The following is a 15,571-nucleotide window of genomic DNA, read 5'->3' as shown; positions in this document are numbered from 1 at the left end:
AGATTAAGGGTCAATATGTAAAGAACATAAGTACAGATAAGAGTTCAGAAACGTAAGGGCTAGATCATTAATTGCTTTATACTGTATGCAATCAGAAATATCTTAAAAGCAATTCCATGATCCAGTGCAAGTGCTAGTGGGAGGCAGTGCAAAGATGTGACAATGTCTGATCTTTATTGTTCTTTTAAGTCACAAATTTGTAGTTATATTCTTGTTTCTGATGAAATTGATCAACAATTTTGTCTGTATTACTAAGCACTCTATAGCGGTCTAATATTCCTCTGTAATAGAACATCTATATGCTATCTCACCTTTTTCCTTCCACTTCTTTGCCCTTTTTTCCTGTTGCAGCTCCATCATGGTGCACAGAGTAGCAGTGATCGGGGCAGGCCCCTCTGGTCTGACCAGCATAAAGGCTTGTCTGGATGAGGGCATGGAGCCAACCTGCTTTGAGAGCAGTGATGACATGGGTGGACTGTGGAAGTTCAAGGCAAGACTTTGATCTCGAAAACTTGACAATATTTTTTTCTCTTTTTAGGCTTAAATTTACTTATAACATCGGAGGAACTGGACTAAGCTGCTGTCAGTCTTACCATAATTTCTTAACATCTGTCCTTTGAAATCACATCTCCACAGGAAGTGTCGGAGCCCGAAAGAGCCAGTATCTACCGTTCCCTCACCATCAACATCTCCAAGGAGATGATGTGCTACAGTGACTTCCCCATCCCCGCTGATTACCCCAACTACATGCACCACTCCAAAATCCTAAATTACTTCAGGATGTATGCGGAACACTTCAAACTGCTGCAACACATTCGCTTCCAGGTAACAAGATTTACAAAGAACAAGGAAGACGATGTGGTTTGTCAGATATTTTTGCTACTGTTTGAAAGATATCTACAAATTATTATCTGCATGTTAATATTTCAGACCTCAGTGAAGAGTGTCAAACAGAGACCAGATTTCTCTCGCACTGGTCAATGGGAAGTGGTGACTGAGAGCAGAGATGGACAGGTTGAGAGTCACGTCTTTGATGCAGTGATCTGCTGCTCCGGTCACTACACCTACCCTAACATGCCACTCAAAGACTTTCCAGGTAAAGACACATCTAACATATCTTGTGCTTGATGTTATTACCAGGCTTTCATTAAAATGAGGCTGATTTTGCATTCAGTGTTGAAACAACAGCTACAACAGCTTTGTAGGATCAGGATGTTCTTCCCTTCTTGCTCTTGATTCCAACATTTGTCCCGGTACAGAAAAATATAATATATTCTGCTGTGTTGCAGGAATTGAGACGTTTGAGGGAAAATACTTTCACAGCTGGGACTACAAGGGGCCTGAAGACATGTACGGGAAGAGAGTGGTGGTCGTCGGCATCGGTAACTCAGGAGGTGACATTGCTGTGGAGGGCAGCAGAGTTGCAGAGGAGGTTGGGACATTCTTTGTGATTGCACTCATTCTCTTAACTGAAATTAAAACTTTTTTTTACTATAGCAGACATATCTGCTCTGTAAATAATAAGAGAAATACGAGAATAAGAGAAATTCTTTAATTTCATGATTGTGCCCTCTAGTTTTGCATTATTTCGATGAGATGCCGTTCTGTTATCCATCTACGTAGCTGGAGCAGGTGGACTCCTTATTTCGATGCAGCAAATCAAATCTTGAATAAAGTGTTAATGTGGCATCAATCATGGGCAGAGCAAATGGTCACACTGAGCCTGATAGCATCCTGCTACACAACGCAAGAGCCACAGACTCTGAACAACAACCTGCATTAGCTTTACTACTAAAGTCTCCTTCTTATCTAACTTACAAACATGAATACATGTCTTGTCCTGAATCTTAGCTAGTTGACCGAGCCGCCAAACAAACATTCACTGGTGAAAAGTGCACCGCTAACGTCAGTTAGCAGGCAAGATAGCTAATTAACTACTCAGTTGCAGCACATTAAACTGCATGAAAACATACCTGAAAATGTTTCTTTGGTCCCATTAGATGCTGGTTTGGTCATCACTCTTCAAAATCCCTGTTAGCAAAACACTGTCTGTCCATGACTTGTAGCTACAGCACTTTGTTTACTTTGTCTCCCGTTCCGTATGGTGTAACACCGGTAAACTGCCAGCAAATGTCAATGAAGCAGACTCTGACACACAGCTGAGACAAAAAAGAGCATTTCAGATATTTTTCCAAAGACATATTTTCTTCATTCTAATAATACGGAACTATTAACAATACATTTAAAATGTGATTTCAGTTGGACTTTTAAGACATCACAAGACATCTTCAGGATCATTCATTGATGTTGTTTTTGTGCCTATCTCTCTCCTACACTCTTCTCTGGGCTCCACAGATGTATCTGAGCACTCGTCGTGGTGCCTGGGTCATCCGTCAGGTGTCTGACAACGGCCTGCCAGTGGACATGAAGTACAACACACGTTTTGTCCACATCTTGTTCCAGCTGTTGCCAATGAACATCCTCAACTGGATTGGCGAGAAAAAACTCAATGCCATGTACGACCACACCATGTATGCCCTCAAACCCAAACACAGGTAAGGTATTTCTGTTTCCTCATGCTTTTAATACAAACATTATGGTTTATACTAATGCATTCAGGACCACACAGTATAATATAGTATCACAGTATATTCTCCCATTGTTGCTGAAGTGTGCAGGCAAAAAAGTCAATCATTACACTGTGCATTATGATGAAAGGTGTGTCTAATCTGTGGATGTACAGCTCCACTCTCATTCTGTCATTGTCATCAAAATATCTTAAACTCTCCCTTATCGTCCACTTTCCCCTCCTCCGCTGCCCCTCACCTCTACAGGCTCTTCAGTCAGATCCCAGTGATCAACGACGACCTGCCTTTAAAGATTCTGGCTGGGTCAGTGGTCATCAAACCAAACGTTAAGGAGATCCGTGGCTCCACTGTGGTGTTTGATGATGGCAGCATTGTGGAAAAGGTCAGAGAACTGTGTGGATCCCCTCAAGAGTCTTCTTACACTTCAAGCTAAATCTAAAATCTCTAACTTATCTCTTTATCTGTCTGTGCTACAGGTGGATACGATTGTGTTCGCTACAGGTTACAACTATGATTTCCCTTACTTGCCAAGCAATGCTATGTACAAGTCTGGACACCGTATGGGTCTGTACAAGCATGTCTTTCCCCCCAACATGGAGCATCCCACTCTGGCTGTGGTGGGTTTCATCCATGCCCTTGGAGCCATTATGCCTCAGGCTGAAATGCAGGCCCGCTGGGTCACACGTGTCTTCAAAGGTGAGGGCACATGTCTGTTTCATGTCAGCATGTCACTGTGGTTCAATTAGCAATACTCACACACAAAAAGGTTGAATGGTTATCACATCGTAATGGCATTTTAGCTCATATCCGAAAAACATACACAATGTATCACCTGCTACTAGTCTCGATTCTTTCCGGGCACATGTCAGTCTACAGTATTTACCTCAGCGCTCTGTCTTTTGCCCTTCAGGACATAAAAAGCTGCCCTCAAATCAGGCCATGATAAAGGCTGTTGATAATGACACCAAGGACATTGAGAAAAGGTAAAGCTCTCAATATTTCTGTTTCTTATTATTTGTTGCAACCAGCGTTGTCCCTTTTTCTGTTAGGTCCTTTCAGAGAAAATGAATGCTCACACTCACATATCCTCTCTCAATCCTCTCAGCAATCTAAACTCTCTGAATTAAATTCTTTCAATCATGGACAGGAAACAAATTAAGAATACTCTATTGGCCAAGTGTAATCCTACATTCATTTCTGATATCCTCCCCACAGCTACATTGTGTCAAAGTTGACACCGCTGCAGGTGGACTTTGTTTCCTACATGGACAACATAGCTGGAGAGATCGGAGTGAGGCCAAGTCTCCCCTGGCTCTTTTTCACAGACTACCCCCTGTATAAGAAGGTACTGTGGGGACCTGTCACAGCCTACCAGTACCGCTTGATGGGACCAGGGAGATGGGAGGGCGCCCGCAGAGCAATCTTCACCCAGTTTGATCGCATGTACCAGCCCCTAAAAACCAGAAAGGTCTGAAATGAATGTTGTACATAATCTTTACATGTAATGTTAAATATACATACTGTATAGTCCTACATTATCTGAACATGGAGTACTGTATAAGTATGAGTGTCTGACCATTTAGCCAAATGTAAGCGTAATCTTCTCCCTCCTGTCTCTTCCAGATGGAGGAACCAGAGGCCTCCATCACTGGCCGCCTGTTCAAGTTCAGCCTGACCGTCATGGCCGGAGGAGCTGCCGTCCACTACATCCATACTCGCAACCCGACTGCCATCCCCACCCTCCTGTCCAACCTCCGCCCACAAACAGTCTGAACATGCGGCATCAGTCAAATGATGTGAAGAGATTTCTCAAACACACAAACTAAATACCAAATTCACTCTTTCTAGATCCTCTAGTTCAGTATACTGCTGTTTGGCTTGTGATTGTTGGAATGATTATTAATGCAAGAGATATCACTGTATCTATGTAGTTAGTCTATTTAAATGCAGAGCCTTGTCGGGTGAAAAAAAAAGTTCAAATGCAAATGCAACTATTTTACATGAACAAAATATGTCATGAAGGAAATGTAACACATCCTGGTTTACATATTTTATCAACATGTCCACCAGAGGCCTGAGAGTTTGAGGGTATATATATATATATATAGATTTACTGAATTGTTAAAGGTCAAGAATAACTAAGCTAACCATTCTTATATAGGTCATATTTAACTTTCAGTAACAGTGAATGTGAATGTGTTTTTCCTGTGTGAATACAACAATATATGCTGTATATTAAACGTCTCATCTGAGTGTCATCTTGTCTCAAGCCTTATTGAAATCATAATTGAATATTAGGCATACTGTTCAAGTGACTATACATTAAATAAAAGTTATTTGAGATTAACCTTCTGAAGACTTTACTTACACATAACTGAAACAAAATAAGTTAAAAAAAAATATATATATATAGACAACAGTCCAACCGGTTCCACATTAGCACACTATCTTTCCCTGATGTCCTCCTCTTAGTGAGTCCCCTAGTGATGAAACTTGTGATATACAAAAAGTAAGCAAAGTGCAAAGGAGTCTCAGGGTCCCCAAACCACTAAATGCACCCCTGTGTATGTGGAAACAGTTTTTTTTACACACCCTGTGATAGAAGAGACAGCTTTGCACTTTCACATGGTCTGCAAATTAAACTGGGCACACAGTCTGGGAGGCAGCATGCTGTCAATCATTTATCCAGGTGGAGTCGTGCACGCCAGTTAACGCCACACAAACAGCTTCACTTACAGTCTGGTTACAGTGTCACATACAGTCACTGCTCAAACAAATCAATACCACAGAAAAATATTATTGTCCTATTGGACCAAATAATACTCAACAACTTGTTGCCATATATATATATATATATATATATATATATATATATATATATATATATATATATATATATATATATAGTTGCACAGTTGCAATAGAGAGAAGCAAACCCATACAATGCAAAGTGCAAAAAAATCAAGAAGGTTATAAGTCTAGACATCAAAAAAGCAAGAAGATACTTGTTTTTGGCCGAGCAAATTACATCCAGAAGGGTTTCAGTGCTCTCACAGCAAGATAACCTTTGGTCCTCTCTCTTAACCGGCAGACAGACGTTTTATGACAGAAGCTGTGATTATGGGTTTCTGAGCAGGAACCTGTGAGTCCAATACAGAAAAATATGGACTAAACTATGCAGACCATAATATATAATCAGCACTATTTTGTAATGAAATCTCAAATGTGATGCAAACCAGTGCAGGGATGCTACAATGGAGGATATACAGCATGATCTTGAATCAGGTGAAGGAGACAATATGCTTTACAATTTATACTCTCTTGTTCGTGCATGTGTATCTGAGCACTCGGTACTTGGGTCATACGTCAGGTGTCTGACAAGTGGACAGGTTCAATACACGCTAGCATAAAGCTAAGTTTGAGTGCGATAGGACATAGGTGCCAACAGGCAGTGTACAGAGGCGATGCATAGTGTGCATAGATTGTATAGAAGTAGATTTTTTTTTCCTTCAATCCATCAGTGCAGAGGTGTTTGCGAAAGAGCTGGGTCTTTAGTCTTTTGTCAAAGATTGAGAGGGAGTCTTTGAATCAAACAGAGTTTGGTTACTTGTTCCACCACCGGGGAGCTACAGAAGAGAAGAGTCTGGCCGGTGACTTAAGGCCCTGTTGTGGTGTTTGTACCAGGCGCCATTCACTGGCAGAGCGTAGTGAGTTGGATGAGTGTAGACCTGAATGAGGGAGTTCAGGTAGGCGGGAGCTGTTTTAGTTCCTGTTTTGTAAGTGAGTATCAGGGTTTTGACTTTGATGTGGGCAGCAACAGGGAGCCAGTGGAGGGATATGTTTGTTGTGCTGTTCTGGGGCTGGTAAAGACCAGACATGCCGCCGCCTTCTGGATCATCTGCAGAGGTTTGACCGTACATGTGGGCAGGCCTACCAGTAAGGAGCTGCAGTAGTCAATGTGTGATGTTACAAGAGCCTGTAGTAGGAGTTGTGCTGCATGCTCAGACAGGACAAACCGGCATGACCGAGCAATCGAGGCCACGTGACCCTTAAATGCTGTAAAACTTTTGAATGCAACTAAACATGTGGATACCTTGTTCATTATAATCATAATTGTGTGTCACATACTGTAATGCACGTTTAATGCAGTTGGTAACATTGTCACCAGCAAGTGATCATGACTGTCACTGTAACCAGTTTTACAGTAATATACTGGCAACATTGTTGCCATTAAAATACAGTGATGACCACTATTTTTCTCTGTTCAAAGTGATATTTTAGCAGGTAACATGTTCACCAAATCAAATAATCACGTTTTACTTAAATGGCATTGAATAGAAGATGAATGCAAACAAATTATTTTATGATTGTATAACGAATGTGTTGACTGCACTTGGTCTTTCTTACAGCTGGCTTAGTGTGCAGTCATCGCTTTAAATTATGTTATTACTGTAACCAGCACCTAGTCTCTGGTGTGCATTCACCAGACAACTCTTGCCAAATATAGAAACAGTAACCATACTGTGTGGTCAAATTTTTTTAAGTCTGTTTTGAAACAATACATGCTCATACAGTATGCGCATTATACAGTGAGTTATTACTCACTGTATTAATTTACTCTCTGCTTATGGGCCTAATGCGACTCCAAGGTAAGTGATGGGGGACAAAATACACCGTCCTCATTCTGTGCAGTTTGATGTTCACCTGGGGCTAGTGTGTCGCTTCAGTCTTGAGACAGTCAAATCAATCTTATAGACCTACGGCCTTTTAGTACAAAATGTCCAACTCTGAGTTCATATATCCACTAAAGCTCAGAGAAAAACTGAAAACAACACTGTCCAATGAAACACAAAGAAGGGAATTTTTAAACGGTATAGGAATACTGAGGTCCATGCATGAAGTGCAGTTCATTATCTTTTTGCCCTTTTATGCTGTGTAACCCATTGTATCAAATCGGTATAGTGTAAATAGCAGTTATCATTAAGTGTCAATTTCCTTTGTCTAAGTTGGACCATGCAGACATTGATCACATTTGTTGTTACTTCCTACTGAGTGGAACAGGGAAACTCAACACTTTGCTCATTTTCCATCTTTACACTTGGACAGTGAAAAAAGACAAAGGAAACAAAGGGATGGGACCAGCCACCTTATATTTCACACTAAACCACCTGAGAGTCTGTGTTTTGAGGTACATGAAGCTGGAGACACGTACACTGTACAGATTTATTAGAAGTGAGATGGTGAGGAGTTGCTTCTTAACTAACTTTAATTACTTTTATTATGTCTGTAAAGAAAAATGACGAAAAAGCAAAAGCGTGAAAACTTCAGCATGTGATAGATAATGAAATAATTCAATTTAATAATAAACATAATGCAGTAAATCTAAATATTGTTACAATCCAAAACTGAATAATGATATGTATAAAAATTTAATTGAATCAGCTTTGGAAACATGATATAAATCCTTTTGAACACTAGGTGGCCATTTTTATCCAGCATCCATTCCTCAGGCAGGGTGAAGGCAGTCAGGAAGACCTGCACAGGTATACTGTGTTCTTTATATTTTATGTATATGATGAGTTGGAATGTGAGTTCATGTGTCAAAATTGCTTTATAGTAAATGTGTTTTACCTTCAGTTCTACTGTGAGGGAGGACTTGTTCCATGTATATTAATAATTGTATCAATCAGGTCAATAATGAGTGAATAATTTATGAAGTAAATATAATGCTATATGATGTTTATTCATCAGGATGGTTAGATATCCAGATCAAAGTTAGGAAACAGAATCTTCCTCTTCTACTTTAACTTTCCTTTGCAGTCTCTTGTTGTTTTGCAGAACACAGCATTCTGCTGCAGGATATTTGGAGTATTTTCCGTTCCACCAAACAGGGTTAAAGTCCCTCCCCTGCAGTACTGTTTAACTGATTAGTTGATAAGCAACAGTTCAGCTCATATGAATTTACAAGCTGTTTAACATCTGATCGCAGCTGCACAGGACGTCAGGATCAGCTTAAAGGAGGAAGAAGAAGGTGAGAGTTCCTGACACATATTTCAGACTTCAACAATAAGAGACCTGTTTGATTGCCCCCTACCAATAATGGGTCACTTTACATGCAGGGACACACATTCTGTGCTTGTAAACTAATTTAGTTCCTCAATATTCCTATGAGTTTTAAAATAGTTAATGATTTGAGATAACTGACAGTGCTTCATTTTTTAACTGTTCTTAGGGAGTTATAAAAACACAAAACTTGGCTTTGCTGGAAAGAATCCTGTTACTCTGTGCTTGGGTGTTGAAGGGAAGAGACAAGAGAAAACGTCACTGTTTCAACTACTCATTTAATTTGTCTCTGATTTATTAAAGTGGTCTAACACTCAGCTTCTGCAGCATGCTTCAGGTTAAAGGTGCAGTGTGTAGAATGTCGTGGCATCTAGTGGAACAGACTTGGCAGAGATGGAATATAATATTCATAAGTATGTTTCAATCACCTGAAAATAAGAATTGTGTTTTCATTACCTTAGAATGAGCCCTTTATATCTACATAGGGAGCATGGAGCCTGCCATGTTGCACCGCCATGTTTCTATAGTAGCCCAGAATGGACAAACCAAACACTGCCTCTAGAGAGGGCGTTTTGCATTTTTCGTGGGTTTTGCAGCCACCAGTTCACCAGGTTCTCCTACATGCTTGGAAGAGGTATTCAGTTTGTTGCAATCTGCAACCTAGATGCCACTAAATCCTACACACTGCACTTTTAAGTGTTATTCTAAACATCCTACAGTGTTAATATGCTCCTATAGCAAGAGGCTGCTTGTCATGAACTTGTGTGGATTATAAACAGAAGGTATAGTTAAACTCTTGAGTATCTCCTTCATAGTTTTGCAGGTGTACAAAATCTAGTGAAATAATATTGAGATAATATTCACTGAGCTTATAATAATTGCAGACTTTATGTGTGTAATGTAAATACTATTTTCTGAAGTGGCCATCAAGTATCATTTGATGATGGAAATGATGCTGGTTTCAGGAAAAGGTGGAAACTGTCGGTTTTTCAATCTACCACAGACTGAAATATCTCAAAAGATATTTCATTGTCATGAAACTTGGTACACATGTGCATGGTCCCCAGAGGATAAATCCTAATAACTATGATCCCCTGACTTTTCATCTAGCGCCATCATCAGGTCAAAATTTCAATTTGTCCAATACTTTTGACCAGATACCTGTCAAACTAATGACATTCCCATCAGCCTTAGCTGCACTACATATTTAATTGTAATTTACAAATGATACTAAAAGGCTAACATGAAATTGTGAATCTGGTAAATATAATCAGCATGTTAGTGTTGTCATTGTGAACATGTTCGCATGCTAATGTATTTAGCTCAAAGCACTGCTGTACCTGCTGTACACAACACATTTCTGATACTTTTTGTTCCTCCCTACACAAGTGTTCAGTAATGGTTCGACGTGTGGCAGTGGTTGGAGCGGGCAGTTCTGGTCTGGTCTGTATCAAGATCTGTGTCGATGAGGGCCTGGAGCCTGTCTGCTTTGAAAGCACTGATGACATTGGCGGCCTGTGGAGATTTAAGGTGCAGTTTTAAAGAGAATACACATATTTATCTTGTTGTCAGTTTCATATTTGTTTAAAATGTCAGCTCTATGTCTCAGTATCCTTTGTTTCCACAGGATTCTCCTGAGCCTGAGCGATCCAGCATCTACCGCTCTTTGGTGGTCAACACCTCCAAAGAGATGATGTGTTTCAGCGATTTTCCAATGCCTGCTGACTACCCAAACTACATGCACAACTCTCAGCTCCTGCAGTACTACAGGCTCTATGCTGAACATTTTGACTTGCTCAAATACATTAATTTCCAGGTTATTCCTTTTTCATCATGCCAGGAGTGTCACTGTCTTTTCACATGTTTCTATAGCATACTGTGATGTAAAGTTCTTAATGGATTATTAATGTGTGTGTGTTTGTTCAGACCACAGTGAGGAGTGTTAAACAAAGACCAGATTTCTCTGTGTCTGGTCAGTGGGATATAGTGACTATTAACAGGGACGGAGAGGAAGAGACGCATGTCTTTGATGGAGTTCTAGTATGTTCAGGCCACTACACCCATCCTGTCCTACCCCTGTCAGACTTTCCAGGTCAGACATCACTTTTCAAATATGTCAAGCATATATTGTCATTCAAGTCAGACAGAATTTGATTTTAATGGGTTGATTTACTTTACATTGGCACATTCTTGCAAGAATCTACCTTTTTTCCTTTGCACCATCTGTATCTCTCTAGGACATGAGACGTTTCCTGGAAAGTGTTTTCACAGCTGGGAATATAAAGACGCAGATGCCTGCAGAGGAAAGAGGGTGGTGGTGGTTGGCATTGGCAGCTCTGGAGGAGATATTGCTGCAGAGATTAGTAGATCTGCAGAGAAGGTGAGACAAACAAAGAGTAGAGAAGTATTGTATCCAGTGTTTTTGGCAGCAGAACCCAAGGGACTTAATTGAGACAGATGACAAATGTGCTTTCACACAGTCCATTCATTTTTGGTTTTATTCTTATGCAAGATTTTTATTTTACTATTGCTACTACTTATCGATAAATGTTCTAATCATACAGAAACCGTTTGTTGGTGCAAAAAATTATGCAACATTTTTAACTTGTAAAATTATTTCGGTATGTTCATGAGAATGTTACACTCCTTCGTTTCTATCTCTGACAGACATTTCTCAGCACACGGCAGGGGGCTTGGGTGATTGGCAGGATGTCCAACAGTGGTCTTCCCCTGGATATGACATCTATCACCAGGCTCAACAATATCCTCATGCTGCTTCTCCCCAAAACTCTGGTCAACTGGGCAGTAGAGAGAGCGCTGAACCACAGATACGACCATATATTGTATGGCCTGAAGCCAAGACACAGGTGACCCATTTCCCCCTGGATGACTTATCTGAGAGTCTGTTCCTCTCTACCTCATGATCCCAGGCCCCTTTTTACAGTTTATTGATGGATACATTCACTAGTTACACAACAGAAACAACACAAATATTGATGCTGGTGGGAATGTCTTTAGTTTTGTAGGTATTTGGTCATAAACCCAAGTACTGGATGAGGGTGCTAGTTGAAAACTCAGGGGGGGTAAACAACATAATAATAATTCTGAGGGGGGCATCTGTACCAAATTTTACCACAATCCATCCAATAGTTGCTGAGATCTCAGCCTTGACCAAAGTGGTGGACTGGCCAAATGACAGACCAACCGACATTGCCATCCCTAGAGCCATGTCACTAGCATAACTAAAAAAATGCTAATGTAAGCAAGCTGCTAACAGCACTAGAAAACTGTTTAGAACGAGCTCTTAAGTGTCAGTCTCTTGTCAAAAGAACAATTAACTTAAGGGTTTGCTGGTGGGACTGCCCTTTATTTTACAGATGTAGATTGTGCCTTTACATGGAAGTACATTGATGACAAAAGATCTGAGAGAGCACAAAATAAATTCAGATCGCTACACAGTCTGCAAGTAAACATTTGAGAGTGAGCAGGTATGGATTTGTAAGGGCAGAGTTACATATACTGTATACTTCAATATACCTCCATAACTTTACTGTTTACACACATGAACATAAAGAACAAGCACAGAATACTTATCTTTTAGTTACTCTAGTCACTTACTCTCAACTATTTACGTCAAAATATTAATTTTAATTGCTAGATCCATAGATACATAGATATTTCATCTGCATTAATTACGTTGTAAGAAAAGGCTCATGCTCAAAGTCTGCAAATTTCATCAATGACTTCCGTCCATACTAGCAGGGTGTCAGTGGTGCAGACAATTAGATACAAAGGTGTCATTTTGTACGTGATATAATGTTTGAAGCAAGATGCATTTGATTGAATCTATTCATCATTTCCTCTCTTTCCCAGAGTTCTGGACAAAAGGCCTCTGATCAATGATGACCTTCCTGGCCGAATCCTTCAGGGGGCGCTAGTCATGAAACCTAATCTGAAAAGGTTCAATGGCTCTGGAGTTGTATTTGAAGATGGTACCGTGGAGGAGAACATTGATGTTATGGTCTTCTGTACAGGTTATAATGGAAACTTCCCATTCCTGCCTCCAGCTCTGTCTGAGGGGCCTCACAGACAGCTGACATTGTACAAGTAAGTACATGCTGGAAAGAGTGTTGGATACTCCTGTATTAATTATAGGACTATCACCTATATTGTAATATGACATAATCATTTCTAAGGATCACCTTACAGTTTTTTCAAATTTCAGGAGACTGTTTCCTCCTTCTCTACAACACCCCACACTGGCCGTCATGGGTCTTTTCCAGACAAAAGGACCAATCATGCCCATAGTAGAAATGCAGGCGCGGTGGGCTGTTAAGGTCTTTGCAGGTAAACATTTGTGAGCTTAACACACACACACACAGGATTAAGAAGCAAGAGGTGTTAGTTTGTTCTGTATTATCTTTAAGGTTTGAGCCGTCTTCCGCCCAAGGAGAAAATGCTGGCTGTCATTGAGTCTGAGAGGAAAAGAAACATGAAGAGGTACACATGCTTTAGACGCTGATGTTGTTTAGATGGTGCAGCCAGATCATTCAGGGCTTGTCTGTGGAAAATGTAGAATTTCAGCTTTTATACTTAAAATTTGTATCGTGAATAATGACATATGAATCTGCTCCTCTTCTTTGTTTTCTCAGCTATCCCTGCCCACGACAGGCTGATCTCCAGGTAGATTACATCCCTTACCTGGATTTTATGGCTGATGAGGTTAGTTCAGTTCAGTTCTATGTAAAAGTATGTTACCATATGTAAAAGACACAACCATTGTGACAGACTTTTAATCACAGGTTGGGGTTCGACCTAACTTCCTGAGACTACTACTGAGAGATCCTGTGCTCTGGGTGAAGGTCCTCTGTGGTCCCTGCACTCCATATCAGTATCGTCTCAATGGGCCTGGACGGTGGGCCGGTGCCCGCCAGGCTATCCTCACTCAGTGGGAGCGAGTAGCGCAACCTTTCAGAACCAGAGAAATACCAGAACCAGAGACCACACCATCTGTCCTCTTTTCTCCCTGGCTGCTCATGTTTGGAGGAACTGTGATAATGGCTGTGCTTCTGTCTAAAAATGAGATTGTTCCAGTGCTGCAGGGTGCAGCTCAGGCTCTGGACAGGTGCAAGATTTACCTCAAGGACATCTGGTTCACTGGCTAACCACAACAACATGATGATATCTGGGTCCAGCTTGAACCATGGGATCTAAAATCCTTTGCATGCAGTGAAAGATAAAGAATACACAGGTCTGAGACTTGTAGACATGATGTATTGTATCTAAGGTGTTTTCCTTTGATGTTTGACATGTAGAGAGACAGACAGCCTCCCTCTTTTGATGTATGCAATGCTGTATAATGTAATAATGTGGGGTTATAAAATTGTGAAAGTAGTTTGCACTCATTTACTCGCAGTCCCACTACAGATGTGTCAGTTGAAAAGGTCGGAGGAATCTGCACACAACCACAACAGCAAAACTGAGGCTTACTGATGCAGGAAAAATGAGAAAAATAAACAGTCACACAGACAAAAGGAGACAGTTCACATATAGAAAGGAATCTAAGCTAAAGGAAATAAAATGTTAGTACTGGACACATTGTCTCCTTCTTCTGTTTAAAGAGAAAGTTGAGATTTTTTTACTTCTCTCCTTTTTTATTTTCTTGGCATGATGCTGTGAGTAGTCATATTGATAAATGGACTACATCTATTGTTTTTGAAGATATCCATGCAGCCAGTCGCAGGTGGCGCCAGGTAACAAAAACATGACATTACTGTACAATCACAAGGTATCACCTGAGTAACCCTAACCCTAACTCACAGGGTTCTCACAAAACAAAAACAAGCAAATAATGAAACAAAACAAATAACTAATAAAAGAAAACTTGAGTGCTGAGTACAACCAACAAGTGTTGTAACCGATCATTCAACAAAAAGACAAGAATATGGTGAAGCAAAGGCTGAAAGTGTGAACCTAAACAAAACAAAGACAGGCAACTGCCAGATTTAGAGACTTCCCTCACATCAAATCATTTTGGTGCAGTGTGTTTGCTCATTCGGTTTGGTTTATTTAAATTTCTGTGGAAATCAAACAAGTGCAATGAGACTGCTTAAGAAGACTAGTGAACTTGAAGAACACAAAAACAGACCAACCACACACAATTTTCAACCACAAAGACTTTATGCTGTACTTAAGTTAGTCACTTTTACCTAAATCAAAACATGGTTGCATGGTTTTGTTTTCTGCTGGTCTCAGTCTGCGTTTGTTTTCCTGCTTCCTCTCCATCATGATTCAGAGGGTGTTAATGATCAGTGCAGGAATCTCTGGTCTGAGCAGCATCAAGGCTTGTTTGGATGAAGGTCTTGAGACCATCTGCTTTGAGAGCAGCCATGATATTAGTGGTCTGTGAAGATTTTAGTTGAGGGTCACATACAGTATTAGATGTTCTATACATTTGAGAAAGTGTGTTTGAAAATTATATCACATTTTTACTGACCCTGAATTGAATTGAAGTCCAACCATGTAATCATGTGACTCTTTTGATAACTTCTCTGGGATTTACCTTCATGTGCACTCAGTAGCAGTGATTTATCACATTAATGTCCAGTAGTGCATTTTGTCCAGTTATGGCCAAATGTTCTTCAACTTCCAAGAATCTGCACAGTAGAAGTGTAACCTTTGTAAGAAACATACTTTTTGCCTGTTTTTTATCAATAAAAATGCAATAACAGACGCATGACATAAAGCCTTTCCAGCTGTAATCAAAAGGACACAAAGGTGAGATGCAGAACAGCAGCAACTGTATGAAATGGTATCATTTGAAATGCCGTAAGAGACAAACAAATAACAACAAAGCAATGAAAAATCTGTAAAACTGTCAAACCATTTTTTTTTTACTTTGTGTGTAGTGTTTATCTAAA

The 15,571-nt window shown here is 40.2% G+C and overlaps 2 protein-coding genes across 2 annotated transcripts; both read left to right on the top strand.

Moving 5' to 3' along the window:
• Positions 1 to 164: 164 nt before the first annotated feature.
• Positions 165 to 4,835, top strand: LOC121901185 (flavin-containing monooxygenase 5-like). The gene is made up of 10 exons (XM_042417917.1): positions 165 to 490; positions 637 to 825; positions 931 to 1,096; positions 1,290 to 1,432; positions 2,356 to 2,555; positions 2,835 to 2,970; positions 3,065 to 3,284; positions 3,499 to 3,571; positions 3,804 to 4,056; positions 4,212 to 4,835. Exons 1-10 carry the CDS (start codon positions 359 to 361, stop codon positions 4,359 to 4,361), a joined length of 1,662 nt encoding a protein of 553 aa, XP_042273851.1. The 5' UTR covers positions 165 to 358; the 3' UTR covers positions 4,362 to 4,835.
• Positions 4,836 to 10,049: 5,214 nt separating this feature from the next.
• On the top strand, positions 10,050 to 14,245 carry LOC121901184 (flavin-containing monooxygenase 5-like). The gene is made up of 10 exons (XM_042417916.1): positions 10,050 to 10,181; positions 10,279 to 10,467; positions 10,578 to 10,743; positions 10,889 to 11,031; positions 11,319 to 11,518; positions 12,525 to 12,758; positions 12,877 to 12,998; positions 13,079 to 13,151; positions 13,304 to 13,373; positions 13,454 to 14,245. Exons 1-10 carry the CDS (start codon positions 10,050 to 10,052, stop codon positions 13,814 to 13,816), a joined length of 1,692 nt encoding a protein of 563 aa, XP_042273850.1. The 3' UTR covers positions 13,817 to 14,245.
• Positions 14,246 to 15,571: the final 1,326 nt, after the last annotated feature.

The sequence above is a fragment of the Thunnus maccoyii genome, chromosome 7 (assembly GCF_910596095.1).
Source record: "Thunnus maccoyii chromosome 7, fThuMac1.1, whole genome shotgun sequence".
Lineage (NCBI taxonomy): Eukaryota > Metazoa > Chordata > Actinopteri > Scombriformes > Scombridae > Thunnus > Thunnus maccoyii.
The sequence above is the reverse complement of the archived record's forward strand: the minus strand, read 5'-3'. Positions and strand labels throughout refer to the sequence as shown.

What these genes read in the sequence shown, in the direction of transcription:
- LOC121901185 (XM_042417917.1), top strand. Translation starts at nt 359, where the DNA reads ATGGTGCACAGAGTAGCAGTGATCGGGGCAGGCCCCTCTGGTCTGACC. An exon ending in TGCAACACATTCGCTTCCAG is followed by an intron (nt 826 to 930) that starts GTAACAAGATTT and finishes TTAATATTTCAG; the next exon opens with ACCTCAGTGAAGAGTGTCAA. An exon ending in GCCACTCAAAGACTTTCCAG is followed by an intron (nt 1,097 to 1,289) that starts GTAAAGACACAT and finishes GCTGTGTTGCAG; the next exon opens with GAATTGAGACGTTTGAGGGA.
- LOC121901184 (XM_042417916.1), top strand. Translation starts at nt 10,050, where the DNA reads ATGGTTCGACGTGTGGCAGTGGTTGGAGCGGGCAGTTCTGGTCTGGTC. An exon ending in TTAGTAGATCTGCAGAGAAG is followed by an intron (nt 11,032 to 11,318) that starts GTGAGACAAACA and finishes TATCTCTGACAG; the next exon opens with ACATTTCTCAGCACACGGCA. An exon ending in GGCCTGAAGCCAAGACACAG is followed by an intron (nt 11,519 to 12,524) that starts GTGACCCATTTC and finishes TCTCTTTCCCAG; the next exon opens with AGTTCTGGACAAAAGGCCTC.